The 20,726-nt window shown below is 39.6% G+C and overlaps 1 protein-coding gene across 10 annotated transcripts in view; it reads right to left on the bottom strand.

Annotated features, from left to right (window-relative positions):
- Positions 1-435: 435 nt before the first annotated feature.
- The window catches only part of LOC124640973 (phosphatidylinositol-binding clathrin assembly protein LAP), a 43,456-nt gene continuing 23,165 nt past the window's right edge, over positions 436-20,726 (bottom strand). Inside the window, exons 4-17 of one of the 10 annotated variants that reach the window (XM_047178962.1) lie at positions 19,747-19,767; positions 18,065-18,167; positions 12,930-13,097; positions 12,389-12,527; positions 11,026-11,171; positions 10,195-10,375; positions 9,094-9,150; positions 7,922-8,105; positions 6,743-6,880; positions 6,155-6,451; positions 5,527-5,635; positions 4,737-4,836; positions 4,119-4,190; positions 436-3,513 (exon numbers count right to left, since the gene is read on the bottom strand). In XM_047178962.1, coding sequence (XP_047034918.1) covers positions 3,400-3,513; positions 4,119-4,190; positions 4,737-4,836; positions 5,527-5,635; positions 6,155-6,451; positions 6,743-6,880; positions 7,922-8,105; positions 9,094-9,150; positions 10,195-10,375; positions 11,026-11,171; positions 12,389-12,527; positions 12,930-13,097; positions 18,065-18,167; positions 19,747-19,767 — 1,829 coding nt within the window. In that variant the 3' untranslated portion in view covers positions 436-3,399. The remainder of the gene's footprint in view (positions 3,514-4,118; positions 4,191-4,736; positions 4,837-5,526; positions 5,636-6,154; positions 6,452-6,742; positions 6,881-7,921; positions 8,106-9,093; positions 9,151-10,194; positions 10,376-11,025; positions 11,172-12,388; positions 12,528-12,929; positions 13,098-18,064; positions 18,168-19,746; positions 19,768-20,726) is intronic. The other 9 variants (XM_047178965.1, XM_047178964.1, XM_047178963.1 and 6 more) reach the window with 9 other exon arrangements.

Raw genomic sequence — 20,726 nt, 5'->3', positions numbered from 1 at the left:
TCGAGCTAAATTGCTTTTAACAGCTATACAATAATTTCTGATAAGACACCTATGAAGTGCTACTTTAATACTGTGATCTTGAATATACGACTAGGTTCACCATAAATCTGGACTGTCCTAGGAATGAATGTGTATAACTGCGAACGGTGACACCAAGCTTCAAGCATATTTCTCTAGGACAGTCCAATCATTTTCTTAGACACAAACAGGCCGTTACATAATTTATTGTATTGTCATAGGAATAAGAGGTAAACAGACACGCAATATTCTAGTATATAGACAAATATATTCTTTGATCTATTGATAGCCGATCAACTATTCTATTTTAAAGGAAATCCTAGGGCTTTTTGAACTTATATCTCCACTTTGGATAGGCTTGATCTGGACCCTTGGGTTAAAGCAACAAAGGGGTAAACTAAATAAAAAACGAAAAAATAATATTAATTGATTTATTTATTTATTACTTTCATAAATAAACTAAATTGAATATCTAAAGACAGAGCTAGTAAATAACATAGAAGGGATATTTACATAAAAACGTAACTCAGTAGGTACATTGATAAAAATAAATGAATAAAATTTACAACTTAAAAATTTTAAAGGCCGCTATGAGTACTAAAACCTAATTCAAAAATTGTGGTTTAACTAGTATTCTCTTATAAAAAGAAACTTATAATGTTAACTAAGAGGGAATCTCACCTATTTGAAATAAGTCAGTCGAATCCATCTGACATCACAGCATGCGTCTAAGAAGTACAGTATGGCCAACTGAAACATCTACCAATTCACTGGTCCTTTACGTTCAAATCATAATACTTCAAAACTATATGGATACGCTGTCTTTACTATGCCATAAGCCTGTAGTTGGGATATCTAATTCAAGTACACATTAAAGTAACAGATTATTATACCAATATAAGTGTTGCCATGAAAAAAAAAAAGAAAAAATATTGCACAAAAATACTAGCAATCATTTCAACTGATGAAATAATCAACAGATCTCAAACATATATTGCAAATGATATCATATATCATTAATTTGGATTATCAAATTAGCCTAACATTTAGCACTATCTTTGCTCACTAAAACACGCCTACGAAGCCAGCATTATAACTGCGTAATACTGCTAAAATCAGCTGCATAAGAAAATGTATCGACGTTACAAGTCATGCTTACAATCAGTGTTGAGTAATCTGACTTTAGCAATACTATTAATAACGGAATACAGACGGTCACTGGCCTTTATATTGTAGAATAAGCTAGCGGAGTAACATATTAGGTTTAGATAGCATTGTGTACTATGCAACACCTATATTTACATACACCATCTACCTATTTCACATGGCTGAGCTGTTTCAAGTTCAAACATTATCCCTTGCTTCTATTCTATAGTATAACCACGTTTATACAGCTACATATACCTGTGAATATATATTTTACGAGTAACACTGATTAGTGCAGCAATATTTAAGGTGTTGCCATACGAAAATCACGGGTGATTTAATTTTATTATGTACGCGTTCACGATGGCAACAATCACACAATACTTTGTCCAAACGATAGATATAAGAAATGTTTTCATAAAAATAAAGCATATTTTAATACTTCAAAATATAGAATGCAGTCTTTAAAAATGAAATATCACAAGAAGCGAACGGTTTTTTTCTTCGACTAATACATTTGTACAAAGTATTGCTAATAACTGTTAAGACTATATAAAGTAAGGGCGTAGACTTAATGTTCCGATATATTTGGTAATATCCAACTGTATTTTAAGTCGTTGATTTTCAAATTTTTAACGCTCCAAAACAGGAATCATCTTAGAACGATAAACGAGTGAATATTCAAGCTGATTTTGGGTCCCATACACAGGATTATCGAATTGATCCTTTAAAATTCATTGCAATTAATATTTTCAATTTAGTTTTTTGCTGAATCGTGACATGGGGCCTTGAAAAAGCAAGCACCTAGTTCATATATTCACAACAGTCATACATTTATAATATACACCCGTAACATCTAATTTTATAACAATCTAATGCATAACCCTCTATACATAATATTCTATATGACAAATACAGTTTTTACATAAGATAACTGGAGGATATGGAAATAAGTATTTGACAATCGATTGTATTTTCAACCAGTTTGAGGCTAAAAGTACATCGCATTCAAAACACGTAGGCTTAGTAAATGACTAAATATGCAAGTATTCATTTTTATACACATAATATAATTATTTAGTACATAGTTAAAGTTATAGAATAGTATTATTTAAGGGTACCTATGTGACGACTACCCGATATAACTATGATTTTAACGATTTATGCATCTGATGCTGAAAATTAAACTTACTTCAGCCGAATAATTAGACAAGTGAATAAAGAAAATTAGAACTCACTTCAATTCCAATTCATAAATACTGACTATGCCGAAGGTAGGAAAATAAACTAAATAACCGAGCACTTTACAATAAATTATTTTTCCTTTGTACAAAATTATGGAATGTGATGTGTATAATTTTGAAAAATAAAAATTTTGCGCACCTTTTTCATAAGAAATTTATAATTCATAAGACAAATAAAAATTATTTAATTGAAAAGAAATCATCGAAGTAAAGATAACCTGTAATCATTTAATTTAAATACATAAACATAGTTTGTTTCAAAACTAAGTATTCATAATGTAATAATCATAATTGATAGACAAAATATATTCGTATAAAACATTGCTAAAATTTTGTCATAATAATCAATATTAAGTTCAAAAAAAGTTCTTAAGTTAATAGGATAGTAAACAAATTATTAAAATCTGAAGCTGAACAATACCACTCAATAGATTTTCCCACCAAACTATTAAATACAGGTAACTTCAAAAAATAACTAGTTTTTTTTTCGACTTGCAACCCTAACTTCCGATGAACGCATCTTGATTGACATTGATATCTTCCGTTTAGAAATTGCAACAGAACGGTGCACTTAAATCATAAGCGACCTACCGATTACATGTCAGCCTATAATGACAATGACCCGACTGCTTAATCATTTCACAAACATACTTGACAACAAAACAAGTATTTTGTGAAGATGTTAGCTAAAACACATTGTAATTTCAAGATAAAGCCTGTGATCTCACATAAAAAACAATATTACAGAAGTGACTAAAATCTTAAAAATAAGATTAGTAATTTCATTCACATTAAATAAAAAAAATTGAGCTCAAAAACCCTATCATAATTTCAATTCCAACAAAAACCTATTTAAAAAATTACTAAATATAATACTTTCGCTATTACATCAAAATAATCTTATATTTAGACTTGTGAGTCTTATATTAAGGTTTAGTTTTAAGCAGTCGGGTCGTTTTTGAACGTAAACCTTCAAAATGATGTGTGGTGTTTAGCTGAATTGGTTAGTGGTGGGTTGTGGGGGCACGGCGGGCCGCATAGGTTGTACCATCCCCATAGGCATCATGGGCGCTCCTTGCATGCCCATTACCATGCCTGGCTGTTGCTGTGGGTAGGAATTTATTTTTTTGTGAACATTACTTAACTAGAACAAAACGTTCCTTACCATATTGCTGTGAAATTTAAAGATACTAGAAGTATCCTACAAGAATTTACCTTACACAATCTTGAATGAGTAGAGCTGTCTAAAGGTGCTGTTGAAATTTTCTCAAGTTCAAAAAGAAAACAGCAAGAGTGTGTTCGTAGGAAATTAATAACACTGAATGACAACACTTAACATTCTCAGACAAAAGATGAGGTGACATGAGAACAGTTCATGCAGAAGTTTCATACTATCATTCATACGTGCAAGACATCTTTCAAACCTTTTTGGTAAATTGGATTCTTTTTGTATGGTCTCTGCTCTTTTGGTGAACATTCGAAGAGTATAGTAGATGAAAATAATAAATTTAGTAATTTGCAAACCACTCAATAGAACCAAGTCCATACTGAACAAATCAAATCGGAAAACGAAATCATCTTAATCACAGTTCCCTAAACAGTTACACAACAGTGTTGCAACATCAAAAAAAAACTAAAAAGTCTAAACTACACAAAAAACTACGCTAAGCAAAAAATAAAAAAAAGAAACAAAAAATATAGCAAACTTACCATAATATAATGCGGGGGATGATATGCATGGGGCATAGTATGGGGCATTGGTGGAAGATTCATGCCTGGGCCCTGCAACGCAAAAAGGAACGCATGCTACGGGAAGAAAGAACATAAAAGAGCGAGCTTTGAAAGCAAACAAGGTTTTAGCATAACGATGCGACATTTAAAGCAACTTGCTCTAATGCTGCTTGTATTTGTTTAAAATAAAGGTCCAATGGTTCTCAAAGAAATGAATACAACTACTAAGTTCTATATTCGGATAGTATAAATAAAAATGGGGACAAAAATACTGCATATATCACTAGTTTTTATTCTTCAGTTTTTTTGTATGTTGAGAGATCATGGACCGAGGGTGGAAATTGCCAGAATCGTGCACACCTCGCTTGCTTTGCTGTGCCAAAACTATAGAAGCTATAAATTGCAACAAAAAAGTAAGTACTAAAAACCTTTTAAAGCTAAAGTTTAAAATAAATTGTTGCCTATGAAAAAAAATATCCCTCCATCCCCAAAAAATATTTTAAATAAAATAAAATTTTCACTATATTTTATAAGCTAAATATGGCGTGAACAATTCTGCCAACTATAAAACTACGTGTGTGTAAAACGGTGTCTTACCATTGGTCGGTACCCGGCGCCCGTGGTGGCCTGCATCGGCTGCGGCGTCCACGTTTGTCCAGGTTTGGATGCATTCTTCGGCGAGTTCCACTGCATCGGTCTAGTCGACACCACAATGGTGTGAGTACATGCGACGTACCGACGTACGGGTGAAAGCATCACATTGTACCGCAAAGATTTAATTATGAACGCATCTTTTAGGTAATTCTTTTTTTTTTGTATGGCAACATTTGTTAACGAATTTAAAGATGGCGTTTTTATTTGAATTGAAAACTTTATGTCTATGGCCATGGTAATGCTTTCACAATACTTACAAGTTACCTTTCTAAAATGTATCCAAGAGTTCTACCACTCATAAATTCATTTGGCAAGGCAACTTGTTTTATAGTAGAATTATTATAAAAAGGAAAACTGGTGCTTAGAACGTCATGGTACATCCATAGAGGTATCATGGCGTCGAACTAGCTATAATCACTTGACAGCACTCTTATTAAACGCGTTAAGTTTCAGTCAAAAAGTTTTGTATGTCTAGTGTCTAAGTAGTGAGTGTTTGTTAGGCCATGAAGCTAAAGTGAATTCAAAAGTGAGTATGTTTTGGCATAGGCAAGTGTATCTGAGTAAGCACATAGTGACAAGCATTGAAAGTAATGTCAATAACAATTTGAATTTGGAACAATCTTCTTTTTTAATCTAAACTTTTGACTGAAACTTGACCAAACTACTTTTAGCACAAGACAATGAGTGTAGGAGTATAAAAAGAAGGTTTTTTGTTAAAGAGGTTTTAACTTACTTCTGAGCTGTAGCGGTTTTGTTGATAGATAGATTGTTGGCCAGTTGGGCGAGCGAGGAGTCCAGATCACCTGTCAACACCTTGCCTTGTTGCTGCTGTGGTTGCTGACCTGTAATACACCTTAGTTAGTCGACATAACATTCATATTTGCTTGATTCTTATGATATATGAGATAAATAATATATAAGGAATTTCAGCTGTGTTTGATGTCGATAAATAAAAAACAATCAGAAAGCGGAACGTAAATATTATTTAGTTATTAATGCGGTGTTTTAATGGTTTTGAATTAATCATAGCATACTATGCAATGAGCATAAAATTGTTCTGATTTCGGAGACAGATGACATGGATTATCGTGCTATCATAAACATACATAAGGACAATGGACGTGTCACAGCAAAATTTTAACATAAAATGACAAACAAATACACAAATAGAATAACTAAACACTGGCTTATTTACAAATTAATGCGACACAAAAACCTGTGCAAGGGGTAACTAAAAACTAAAAGTCCTGTGAATCGAAATTAAAAAAGCGCACACGACGGAGATTACTGGCAACTCTGCAAGCTATTAAAAAAAAACAACAACAATGAAAACGGTCCATTTAAATGTTTGAATATCGAACCGGTCGCTCCCATGGGCATCATGGGTTGTCGCGCTGGCGAGCCGAACATCATTGGCTGAGACATCGGCATGGACATGACGTCACTGAAAGGCTGGGCTGCCATTGGCTGCGGCTGTTGCGTGATTGGCTGCGGGGCTTTGGCCGGGGAGCCTCCCAGAGACATGCGCATGGCGTCCTCGAGGTCGTCGAACGCGGACTTGGGTTGCGGGGGGATGGCGGGGGGAGGGGGACGGGCGGGCGACGCGGATATCGGCTGTGTGAGGTCTCCCATACCCATGAACGGATTAGCCGCGGCAGCTTGCACAAGAAATATTTGACATTTAAATTTACAAAACATTGTACATAAGTATAGAATTTACATTGATAGTGATCCCATCACCAGAAATAGATTTTTATTTTAAGCAAGGTTCGGGCTGCCGTGCTATTTGTTACGCACACAAATTTTCTATCGCTTTTTTACCTTGTAACGAGTATATAATTTGCAAATAACCGTTTTTTAATTGCTAATTTTAACGTTACTACCAAAATGGTAGAACTCCCCAAAATAACACGGCAACCCCAGCACAAGAACTACTAGTGGAAGCTCACCTGCCGAGTCAGTGTTATCAAAAACGTTAGAGAAGTTAGCCTCGGACACAAAGGAGTTGTTCTGTGGTTGTGCCGGGAAGGCGGCGAAGCCGTTGCTGGGCTGTTGCGGCCACGCCGGCGCTGTCCCCGCAGGCGCCGCTAAAAGTGTTGCCGCACTTAATAACAATGCAGTACTACTAAAATGGTAGCTTTCTTTTTTTATGAGTGAAATGAATATTTATGATGGTTTAACGTTGTTTGCGTAGTTTAGTTTGTATTATTTATTAGCCCCCTAATTACGCTCAAATCGAAAATTTAGTTCCACTTTTATTGAATGAATAAGTTTTCAGTAGATATATGTACGTATTATAGGTAATGAATAGTACAAAACTTACGTTATTAAGGGGCATCACAATGTATCAATTAATCTGGTCTTAATAAATTTCAATAGTTGTGTACTGCATCGGTATTCAGTTCGTTGTGGCGACATGTGATATTAAACCTTGTTTCTGTGTGAATACAGTGTATTGTGCTATAACCATCCCCATTAAGCTAAGGGATGTGCTTTATATTACAGTGTAAAGGTTCTAATAGGTGTGGTGCTTTCCCTTTTCCAATACTTTTATAAGCACCAAAATTATTTACAAAACGGTGTAACAATTTGTACATTTAAACTTGTATAAAATTGTGTTTTGATAATATGTTTCTAAAGTTTTGTGTCCGACTAAAATTATTTAGTGGAGGAAAATTAATAATTAATTTACAGTATAAAACAATTACAATTACTTTTAGTTAGTCATAATTTTAGTCAGTTAGGTAATTTACGTATATTTGTTTAATTTAGTTACTTTTGAATTAGTTGTAAGTAAATATTGGTTCAATTAAGTTAAGACAATATTTTCACAGTAATCTGCAAACCTAAATTGAACTGTATTTACAATATCGATACTTTCAGAAGCATTTCTTTAATAATTTAATTTCTTCCGCATATTTGTTATAGGAGTTCTTTTCTTGTTCCGTGTTTACGGCCACATATACAAAATTCAAGCGAAACACTCGAACCGATTTTAATTGCATTTGTACAATCGATACATTTTACCGATAAATTCTCATCACTATCCTTTCATACACATTAACGAGAACTATATAATCATACATTATGTATTTTTTCTTAAGCCTATTTTTTTATAATATCCTTACCTCCAAACATATTATCAGCGAACGGATTGCCCAGAGACAACAGATCATCGCTCGCCTTGCTCGTAGTACTAGTGGTATCGGCCGGCGAAGGCCCAAACAGGTCCACAATAGACGCGTTCTGATTGGTCGGCGCCGATGATAGGAACGGGTTGTTCGCCGCGTTCGTTGGAGATTGCACCTTATTCTGTGGGAGTAAGGGTGGTTTTTAGTTGTTGGGGGGAATAGTGGGGAGTAACCGCCACCGGTAAGCGTATGGTGTGATAGAATGTTGTCTTTTACAGTGGAAGGCAGAATACTGGAACGTCAGTCATTTTAAAGTAATGCTCAAACTGTTTTCTATCTCTGTCACACTTAGGTAAATAACTGTGGTAGGAATACTTTAAGACAATCCTTAAGTAAAGTAACGTTTCAGTATTTCGGCTTTTCAATATGTTTACAAATGACAGAATGTTTTATTTTGAATATGTGCACAACAGATATCAGCTTTTATAAAAGAACAATGTGTGGAATTATGAGTTTTTGTAAACCTTAGAGACGTTAATGAAAAACATCATGTTGTGTGTGCTGATGATAATTTGCGTGAGACAGAAAACTGTGCAATGTATGAAGGTGTGTTTCAAGTAAAACATGTAATGTAACGATGTCACATAAATATGGATAAATCCCACAAACAGAAATACTCAAAGCTCTATGAAGATAAGTATAGCAAGGAATGTTTTCTATGTGAAGAATAGACATGGACAAATATGTACTTATTATTAAATATGCTTACTATAACACAAATATACGTAATCTTAATTTATGCTAGGGCATAAGGCAGAAAGTTTATTATTAAAAGTTGTCAAATACTGTACATTGCCCACCATTATATACCAACATTTGATTGAAATAACTTTATTTCACAGAAAATTGTCCCTTCGTGATGATATGAACTTCAAGTTTACTCTTTCAAACCCATTCGTGGGTTATCAATCTTAACTTAATTCAACCTTAGATGAAATTTTACATGAAGATGAATGGGGACCATAAGCACTTTTTTACCCAGTTGCACGACGCAATTCCCTCAGGTTGAAAATAGACAATATTCACAATACTTGTAACAAATATGAGACATACAATAACCGCAGAGCCCAAAGCGTTCCCTAAAGCAACCCCTAATGTGTATATCTTACTACTATCTCATTAACGTCTTCCTCCCCCGTCCACTCTTCGCCTTGGTATAAGCGAACCTGAAATTTTGTTACCGTTTGAAATTTCGTAAAATTAAAATTTTCCTGCTGATCTTAGTAGTCAAAACACGAACCAGCCTCTCACTGAAGTACAGATTCGACTCCAGAGCAGGCAAATAATAATGTAACTTTCCAACTATGTTATTATTTACTTTCTACGTGTATTTTAGACACCATTGACTAAATATTATTTTTTGGAGCAGTTGACAGTTGCTGTCACTGAAAAATGACAGCTAGCAACTGCACAAAACATAAGATTAGATATGGCATAAAGGTGAATTGCTATTGCAAAACAAACTAAAGTTATTCTTTAACAAATGAATAAGTACAGTGTACAAAAAAGGTTATACATACCAATTTTAAAAACATGGACCTACTGTCTATGGTTAATATCTAAATTGGGCCTATATTAGTCACAGTGGACAGAAAGAACTCACTTTAAAAGTTTGGATGTTACATCTAGCTAATATTCCTTTAGTTGTCCAAGCCCGTATGCCCTATGTATATAAACCATCGTTAGGTATCATCATCGTTAGGTAAACAAAATTGCTTATTATTATTTGTTAGGTCAGATAGTTAGAAGGTAGCATGCTATTATTGGAATAAGTTCATAGAAAATTATTAAGTAGTCCGTTTACACGTAACAATAGTTGGCAGATTGCATAATAAACTCTATGAGAAAGATTTTATGGACCAAATTATTTGATTATACATAATCTTCTTCACACCAATTAGTGTTTATTTTTTAAAATAAATCTATAGTAGTAATAATGTATTGTAAAACTCACTGTAATCGAAAAATTAATTGTAATAGACAGCTATGTAGTTGGGAAGTTTGTTCTTCACCGCTTTTTCCCAGTCATAAAACACTAAGAAGTGTTGCACTCACATAATATCCTTTGGTAATCAAACGAGTCTATGAACTATGGCCATTCAGCAGGTTGTCCAGCAGGGTGGACACAGCCGCATTACCAAACGTGGCTTACCCAATTAGTCTGGAAGCCGACCCCACCATAGTTGGGTGCAGGCTAAGCAGATGATTACCTTATACTGGTTCATGGCAGCTTCCTCCTCAGCCAGTGCCTGCTGCTTGAGCGTGTCGTCGATGAAGAGCGGCGAGGCGCCGTTGGGCTGGTTGTCCAGGCGGGTGGACGCGGCCGCGTTACCGAATGACGACGATGTGGAAGATAGGGCTCCCATTACGCTTGCTACGTTCTTTTGGGCGCTGGAAATAGTAGGAAAATGTTTTTGGTTATATTATTTGTATGATGTGTATGTACCTCCTGGTAGACCATAGGGGTGCAAGTAAGTGGGATATTTTATGCAGTTGTCATATTATAATTTCTTAATATTCCTTGCATCCTTACACATATTACAGTGTAAAAGCAATGCTATTTTTCTTATTTGCATTAGTTTAGGTTAGGTTTGGTTTTATAAACCTTTTTAATAAATGATGCAATTTTGATAGAAATATTAAACAATTCGCAATTCATTCATTCATACTTTAATAACGACACTATTACTATAACTCAGTCTAACCAACCAGTCTTAGGGATATTGGGTTGCCAGGGTAAGGCCGCCCCCACATTAGGCGTGCGCGGTCCTCGGGCGGCGCGCGAGTCACGTCAGTCACACGGAGGCCGTGCGCGCCGCTTGCGCCATGCCGCAGGGCAGCACAACGCGACGCTCACGCAGCGCGCACGAGGATCGCAAGCGCCAAATGTGGGGGAGGCCTAACTGGGTTGAGGGGGTCAGATAGGACAGTCGCTCCTTGTAAAGCACTGGTACTCAGCTACATCCGGTTAGACTGGAAGCCGACCCCAACATAGTTGGGATAAAAGCTCGGAGGACGACTGTTACTTTAACTTAGCTCACCTAGCTGTCTGTGTGGGAGTGTTGGCAGCGGATCCCTTCTTCCCCTCGAGCGTGGCGAGGTGTCCCTCGAGCGCGTCGAGCAGGCTGCTGGGGGCTTTGGTCAGGTCGGGGATGTCGCCCTTGTCTATACCCACGTTCTCTGCCACCTGGGGAAACATTCATTCAGTTAAAGAGTCCGTTCAGACAGACCGGCTCGAAGAGAAGAGCAAATTCTTAACACGTTGCAAATCGAGTACTTAGTATTTTTAGTAAGTTTATTTTTGGATGCGCACTGCTTTTGTCATTAAAAATGCTCGAAGGCGCTCGGTGTGAAACAATAAGAGGAGAAGACCGGCTCCGATCGCGTACTTTTTCTTGACGTTTGGCTCCGTTTGCATACTCTTTAATGCTCGCGCAGCCGATCGGCTCCGGTCTGTATGAAAAGAAAAATGCGCGCCGTTGCTCTCCGAGCCGGTCTGTTTGAACGGACCCTAAGTCATACATCGTTTAAGTTTAACAATGCTTAATGTATTTTATATTGTGGAAGTTTTACATTTTAGAAAGACTAGTTTCTAACAGCGATTTCAACTACCTGCGTCCCGTAGGAAGTATTTCATGGACATAAAATGCCTATAGCCTCCCTTGACTATCTAACGCTGAAAGAGTTCTTCCAATGAATATAGATAATGTTTCCAATGTCGACAGAGGCGTTTTAGGCTCTTTATTATTATATCTACGGAGCAAAAATTAACTAGATGTTTTGCCATTTTACTATAAAACAAGAGAGAGAAAAAAGCAGACCATACACTATCTAAATATGTAGGTACTTCACTAAAACAAAAACATATCAATAACCTTGACTTGCTTCTTGAAAAATTATAAACATTTTTTTCCCAAAACTTGGCAACACAGGTGCTTTGTGACGTCAACAATGTTATTTATACAGCAGTAAATATGTCGAATAAGAATTACGTGGCGCCCCACCTCTTATCTTTCTACGTAAATGAGCTATTTACATATTGTTTTTTTTTTTTAAGTTATTTTACAAGCATGTGAGGTCATGGCAGAGTTGAAAAACTGAATGAGTAGCTTCATGTGTTTTTGGTGGCTTATATTTGTATAAAACGTAACGTTATTTATAGCGTGAAAATTCGTCACTTATTTTGCGAAAACATAACGTAAGAATTTGTAGAGTAAGACCGAACCTACCACCAATTTGGTTGTCTACTAACATTTTAAGAATTAAATAATCCAAATTAAAGTGAACTGTACATGTACTTACTAAAAATATCCTAGTATGAGTCAGGTTAGGTACTACTGATACAATAACATTTTTAGTGATTCGTGTAAGTGTCAGAAATTAATAGTAAAAAATCAGTTTTACCTTCAAGAACTCTCCGACCCTATCCATCCTGATGAGGAATTTCTTATAGAGATCGAGAGCCTCGCGGCAGTTCTTCTTGTTCATGTCGAAGTATTTCTCCAATAGGTTGATGATGCCGTCGTTGTAACACGCGAACAATCTGAAATGTGGATGAGTTTATATTAGTTACTTTCTTTCTAAAGTGGTAGGCTTTTAGAGGTAAACTAACCCAGGTACAAGGCATTGGGGGGCATCTAAGTAACTGGAAAGCAGTCAAAAATTCTGAGGGTGATTAGAACTTTGAACTAAAACGGCTATAGACAACTTGGTTTAAATGTAGCGCCAGGTATGAACTCTTTTTTCTTCTTTGCTGTACCAATACAGGGCAAAGACCGCTCACAATATTTAAGAAGACATTTACTTCAGTAAATCTTACAAAGGGAAGGAATAAAAAGGATAAATAGATCACTCATCCTCTTGTTCAGTTCGTATTTGTCTCAAAATCATGGGATGGCAACGTAGCTCCTTAATTTAAGGCTATCCCTGTTACTTGATGCCTTACCTGATGAGATCTCTAAACAGCAGCATGAAGCACATGTTGATAACGCCATTAGTGAGATCGTTGGCGGTGCAGTCGAACTCCAGGAGTCCGTCCAGCTGTGCCTGCAGCACTGGCAGGGTCTTCAGAAGCTTCTCCGCGTTCATCATGCGGAGGGACCCTTCTTCCTTGCTGAGGATCGAGAGGCAATATTTGATTAGGTACCTATAACTTTATATGTAAGGGTCGTTCCTGTGAAATGTGGGATTCTGTCCAACGTAATACATATTTTGTACTTCCCAAAATTCAGTATAAAAAATAAAATATTTTTGACACCAAAGTAAGTGGACACTTAACATAATTTGTTTTTCGCGTTTATTTTTCATTTATATCGTGATCAAAGATGAGATGAGAAGACAGGCTTCTCTGCATTATAAATCCTTGTTTTACAATGAAACATTAAGACTGTGGTGACCTACCTCTTTCGCCACTTATTGGTACTGGCCGGCTGGTTTGGCAGCTACGTTCGAAAATGAAGACTTGTCAAACCAGTCGGCAGTCGGTTTTTTCTCTTTGGTAGGAAGAAAATGTATATTTTTATTGTCTCAATTTATCTTGTAAATATTATGTAAATATATCGATGTAAATACCAAACCCATTTATATTTCTTCCTACATTTGGTGACCCCGTCTGAGCACGACAACAATGTCGATCAGCAAAGCCGACGTTGACGGTGCTGAGACTAGCAAAGTCGGCATCGACGCTGCGGAGGCATGCCGCGTGGGCGTGCGAGTTCCACCGTTTTACCCTGAGAAGCCGGCGCTTTGGTTCGCGCAGATGGACGCGCAATTCGCGCTGGCGAACATCAAAACCGACGAGACGAAATACTTCTACGTCACGGGTCACCTCGACCCGAAATACGCCGACGTCGTCGAAGACATAATCGCCAACCCGCCCGCCAGCGATAAGTATGAAAAGCTCAAGGCCGAGCTCATCAAGAGGCAGTCAGCTTCACGCGAGGAGAAGGTGAAGCAGCTTCTCATGCACGAGGAGCTCGGCGACCGGAAGCCGTCGCAGTTTTACCGGCACCTCCTCAACCTCGCCGGTCCAGGTGTTCCCGAGGAGTTTCTGCGGACGATGTGGACGAGCCGTCTGCCAGCAGGTACGCAGACCATAGTGGCGTCGCAATCCAAGCTGGACTTGGCCGAGCTGGCCGAGTTAGCGGACCGTATCCACGTCATCACCGGTCCCGCGCAGGTGGCATCAACAGCTGCCGTCGCCACTGCACCGTCGTCGTCCACCAGCGGTCTGCACGCCGAGATCGCCGCGCTAAACCGGCAGATGCAGAAGATGGCGCTCAAGCTCGAGAGGTTATCCCGCAACAGAAGCCGTTCCCGTAGTCGCTCACGTCACCGGTCCAGCTCCAGAAGATCGCAGTGCTGGTACCACCAGCGGTTCGGTGATAACGCTAAGAAGTGTATTAAACCGTGCGGCTACACAACGTCGGGAAATGCGCGGGGCAATCTGTGATGGCGGCCGATGATTGTCCGAGCGCTGGTCGCCTCTTCGTCACCGACCAAAGGTTGAAGATACAGTTTTTGGTTGACACCGGCAGCGACCTCAGTGTATACCCCCGGTCGGCGATTCCGCGACGATTAGGAAAAACAGAGTATGAACTGCGTGCAGCAAACGGCACTGTGATAAACACTTACGGTTTTGTGAGCTTAACATTAAACCTAGGGTTGCGCCGCGACTTCGCCTGGCGATTTATTGTTGCAGACGTTACAAGGGCGATAATAGGTGTGGATTTTTTGTCTTATTATAATTTGGTTGTCGATTGCAGGAACCAACGCCTCATCGACAACCATACTACGCTCTCCACCCCGGCGTCGCCTGTCCGCCGCTCTGATGATGTGTCTTCGGTGAGGGTGAGTCTCGGTGATTCCGCGTTTACACACATACTGCGGGAATATCCCGACATCACTCGACCTCGCGGCATACACGACACATCCAAACACAATACAGTACACCACATTCGTACTACGCCAGGGCCACCAGTATCTTCATCCCCACGCAGATTAGCACCGGACAAATTAAAAATTGCGAAGGCTGAGTTTGATGACATGTTGCGGTCCGGTATCTGCCGTTTATCCGAGTCACCGTGGTCGTCGCCTCTTCACCTCGTTCCTAAAAAGGGCAATAGATGGCGCCCTTGTGGCGACTACAGGATGCTGAACGCACGCACTGTCCCGGATCAATACCCTATCCGGCACATCCAGGACTTCGCGCACAGCTTGTCTGGCTGTACCATCTTCTCGCAGATTGACCTAGTTAAGGCTTATAACCAGATTCCAGTGCATCCGGATGACATCCCGAAGACTGCGATCACGACTCCGTTCGGGCTTTTCGAATTTCCGTTCATGACGTTCGGGCTTCGAAATGCCGCACAGACGTTTCAGCGCTTCGTGGATGAGATGCTCAGGGGTTTGGACTTTACATACGCATATCTTGACGATTTTTTGGTGTTCTCGAAAGACCAAAAGACGCACGAGCTGCACCTGCGTCAGCTGTTCACCAGACTGCGAGAGTATGGTATGGTCATCAACAGTGCTAAGTGCGTCTTTGGTGCGTCGGAGGTTAATTTTTTAGGGTATCACATCTCTTCCAAAGGGACGAGACCGTTGCCTGCCAAAGTTGAGGCTGTCCAGAATTTTCCTGAGCCAAAAACGGTCAGGGAGCTGCGCAGATTCCTCGGGATGCTAAATTTCTACCGCAGGTTCATCCCGAATGCCGCAGCCTGTCAAGCACCTCTCAACAGCCTGCTCTCCGACTCCGTGAAGGGTTCGCACCCTGTCAATTTCACAGCGGACCAACGTGAGGCGTTCCAGGGCTGCAAGGACAGTCTGTGTCGAGCAGCACTGTTGGCGCATCCTGACTGCACCGCCAAGATGGCGCTGGTCACGGATGCGTCTGACAAGGCTATAGGTGCAGTTCTACAGCAGCGTACCGGAGGAGCATGGGAGCCTCTGGCATTCTTTTCCAGGAAGCTGAGCGACGCGCAGGTTAAGTACTCTCCTTACGACCGTGAACTGCTCGCTATTTACGAGAGCGTGAAGTACTTCAGGCATATGCTGGAGGCTCGTGACTTCGTGATCTACACGGACCACAAACCTCTCACATTCGCCTTCACCTCTCGTAAAGAAAACTGTTCCCCACGACAGTTCCGTCACCTGGACCTGATTGCTCAGTTCACTACTGACATCAGGCACATCTCCGGGAAGGATAATGTCGTGGCGGATACCCTTTCGCGGGTTGAGGAGATTACTCAACCTGTGCCCGTCGAGAGGATCGCTGCAGCACAAGAAGATGACCAGGAGCTGCAGCAGCTGCTCGCCGGGGACAACTCACTGCGTCTGCAGTTGGTTAGCGTCCCAGGTTCACAACAGCAGCTGTACTGCGACCTCAGCAGCGGCACGCCTAGACCTTTTGTACCCAAGGAGCTGCGCAGGTCAATTTTTCTCAGCCTGCACTCCTTGAGTCACCCTGGTACTAAGGCGTCTGCCAGGCTGATTGCAGCCCGCTATGTGTGGCCTGGGGTTAGGAAGGACTGTCGTAACTGGGCTCAGAGTTGTCTGGCTTGCCAGCGCTCTAAAACCACACGGCACGTCTCTGCACCACTGCAGACCTTTAAGTTGCCCCAGGCGAGATTTGCCTTCATCCACATTGACCTCATAGGACCTTTGCCGCTGTGTCAAGGTTTCCGGTATTGTCTCACCGCCGTCGATCGCTTTACGCGATGGCCTGAGGCAATACCCCTGGCAGACATCACTGCAGAAACCGTGGCAAAGGCCTTACTGGGTGGATGGATTGCCCGATTCGGCTGCCCATCGGATATCGTTACCGATAGAGGTAGGCAGTTCGAATCGGCCCTCTTTAAGTGCCTATCCGGCATTGCTGGCTTTCAGCATCGTAGGACCACTGCCTACCATCCAGCCTGCAACGGACTGGTGGAGCGATTCCACCGTCAACTGAAGGCTGCAATCACCTGCCACGCAGGCAGCAGTTGGGTGGAATCTCTTCCACTTGTGCTGTTAGGAGTGCGCAGTGCCTTCAAGGAAGACGTACAGGCTTCCGCTGCCGAGTTAGTGTTCGGCCAGCCACTGCGCCTTCCAGGCGAGTTCTTCGACCCGCAGGTCGAGGAAACGGTCGACATGACCGATTACCTTTCTAGGCTTCGGAGTATTGTCCGGAGTTTGCAGCCAGCACCAGCAGTCAGACACAACAGCCGCTTCAAGACATTTGTCTTCAAGGAGCTGGCTACAGCCACGCACGTGTTCCTTAGGGACTGCACTGCTGGTGGTGGTCTGAAACCGGCATACTCTGGACCTCACAAGGTGCTCGAACGAGGTGACAAGGTGTTCAAACTACTGGTGAACGGTAAACAGGTCACAGTATCGATAGACCGCATCAAGCCGGCCTTCATACTGCGTGACCCTGACACCACAGCACACTCACCACACAACACTATCGCACATAACTCACCACAGTCACCACTCGACAATAACACTCATCACTACTCACCTGACGCGGATAACCGAGGCTTACCTTCGGCTGACGATGGCGTCATCAGAACGACGCGGTCAGGACGTCGCGTCCACTTCCCAGCTTATTGTCGCCCTTGAAGGTCTCTGGGGGGGGGTGATGTGGTGACCTACCTCTTTCGCCACTTATTGGTACTGGCCGGCTGGTTTGGCAGCTACGTTCGAAAATGAAGACTTGTCAAACCAGTCGGCAGTCGGTTTTTTCTCTTTGGTAGGAAGAAAATGTATATTTTTATTGTCTCAATTTATCTTGTAAATATTATGTAAATATATCGATGTAAATACCAAACCCATTTATATTTCTTCCTACAAGACATAAGTTCACCGACACAACCGTTACCGTTCTTAAAACAACTGTTACTTTGAAAATTGAACGTGAATATTAAGAGTAAACACTGTAAACAGTTGTTTTAATAAAACTGACTTTTATCTTGTCGGTGAACTTGGGCCCAAATAGACTGAACATGACATTATATTATGTGATTATAACCTTTATGACTCTAATCCTAAGGTGTATTTTTAAACAAACTACATTGTGTATAATATTGTCCAACTCACCCCCTCTTAACCTTGCAGAAGTCGAAGGCCACAGTCCTGTAGGAAAGCGCCTTCTCATTGAGGTACTTAGCGTACCGCCGGATGAACGGGGACATGTCATATCCTGGACACATAGGGTTTGTATGAAAACGGCTTCCAAATGAGTTGTAGCAAGCGAGTGATAGCGAACATGCATGGTTTTGGTACATTTGTGAGCAATTACTGTGAATATTTTTCTAGTAAAAGTGAATTATATTTTTTTATCCACAAGATATGAAATGAGGTAATAATCTGTGCCCACTGCCACTGCACAAAAAAGGACAATTTTGAACTCTTTTATTTTTGCGATCATTGTAATCACTTACAAATGTACTTACGCGTAATGAATTAATGAGTGAGTTTTCTTTTTGCTGAAGTGATTCAGTACCTAATGCAATTTTTTCGACTGATTTGCTAAGTAAGCCAATTTATTGTTTCAGATTAACCTGAACACATACCATTTGTTATAGAAATCAATTTATCTGTGTTTATATCTCAAATGACATGAGATATGATCGCAGAGCTCGTAATGATTTCCAAAACCAATGGTGGAATAATAGAACTATTTATACTTTTTTATTCACATTTATAGCTCTTAATTTTTTGGGGCCTTTTTCACAATCAAAGCTTATGGCCAATAATTTACGCCCGGAATTCTTGGGGCCAAAAACAAAATGCATTGCTTAAGCTATTTCAAAAATTCAAAACCATGCAACGATTTACAGTGCATGTGCAATAAAGGGTGACATTCTTTCCATAGAACACATATCACACTAGAAGACAATTTTAAACTATGTTAGGTACTAGACATTTATAAGCACAATAACTTTGTTGAAGAATTAATGAGAACTATTTAAAGCTTTCATTTTTATTACGTTTATCTTAATTCTCAATGAGTAAGTAATAAGATATCAATGAAAAATACATAATAATACGAAGAATGTCACCCCTGTGTACATTGAATGTATTAAGTGCAAACATTACAAAATTATCTGTGTTGTATAACCTACGCTTAAATGAGTTGATTCAACTATTAATAGTGTCGATTAAATTACAATCAGTGAATTAATAATTACAAAAGTGATTTGTGGTATTAACTGCTGTTATTATTGCCCAATATTTATTGATTAGAGAAAATATTTTGCAATAAAAATGGCAGTTTATCTGTATAATGAAACAATTCCACATTCATGACTTTCGTGCCGACAATACACAGTGCATAAACATTAACAAAAGCGTGAACTATACCTAATCGTAACTCGTATGCTAATCTCTATTTATTCAAAAATAATTCTAAAATAAACGAGAAAAAAAAACACTTGAGTTTGTCTAACCCAATTCGTCGGTATCGTGTTTTCTTGTGATACCGTATCCGAGAAAAGAAATTGCAAGCACATACATGCCTATGAACAAAAAAAAACTATCACACTAAATAAACAAGAAAAATAAATAAAACTTTGTTTTTAATAAAAAAAAAAATAGGATCCCTACACACACAAAAAAATGGTGCTGCAAATAAAGCTTTTAAATCAAGCAGCAGTAAAGTGCAAAATGAACGTCAAAAACAAAACGTAAAATTGCACCCAATCCAAGCGTGTAGCTCTACGACACGTGAACAGACGGACAGACAGACAAAAAGCCGCCATTTTGTATATTTAACTCACCAATCCGGGCACCGGCCGCGCCTTGCCAAGCAATAGGGAAATATAAATTCAGTTAGACAGTAGAATTTTACGAAATAAATTACACAGTTTAGATTCCTAGAAAACCAGATAATAGTACTAAAGGTAGATTTTAAAATTAACTAATTTTGGTATATGCTGTTACATTCAGTAAGTGCAGAACTGCATGTGCAAGGCAAAGACTATGTGCTCGAGACATACAACATATACGATGCAATTCTTTTATAACATACTAATCTTGGTAAAGAAAACTTTGTAAGTATCCCTAATCTACAATGTCTACACTATACCATATTTTACAAAAGGCAGTAAGGTCCAAATAGCGCAAAGCTATAGAAATAGTCTTGCCAATTGTGTAGTTTATAGTGAGTTTGATAAAATTTGATTTTGAATTCGATTCTCAATATTTATCTTGCACGTCATAATTATCATTTATCAGGGTGTGAGTAAACTGCAATGTACAAACATTCTTATATTCGCATAACAAGGAAATAATAATATAATCAATGAAAATTAGATGTTTTGGTTCCTAACACTTATATAGTGATATACCTACAAAATATGCAAGTATTCATCAATGGATACTTTGCATTAATTAATAAAACCGTTTCTATTATTTAAATAAGGATAACATGGTTTACCCAGACCTAAAAAGGTTTAGTGACGCATAACAATTTATACACTGGTTTTCTTAGGGTGCGTCCACATCTGGCGAATGCGCCGCGAATGCGCAGCACGCGAGCCGATCGCGAGCTGTCCGCGAGCTGCGCGCGTGCAGTCACTGCAATAGTTCGGTGCGCCTCTTTAGCGCAACTCACGCAAGGCTCGTATAGAGCGCGCGAGCGGCGCGCGAGCGGCGCGCGATCTGCGCGCAATCAGTTCTCGCCCTTACAGTTCCGTATATTGGCTCAGTACTATCGAAGATGGCAGACGTCGCGCGCCGCCTGCGCGCCGCTCGCGTG

This window comes from Helicoverpa zea, chromosome 21, assembly GCF_022581195.2.
Source record: "Helicoverpa zea isolate HzStark_Cry1AcR chromosome 21, ilHelZeax1.1, whole genome shotgun sequence".
Lineage (NCBI taxonomy): Eukaryota > Metazoa > Arthropoda > Insecta > Lepidoptera > Noctuidae > Helicoverpa > Helicoverpa zea.
This window is presented reverse-complemented; position numbering and strand designations above follow the sequence as displayed.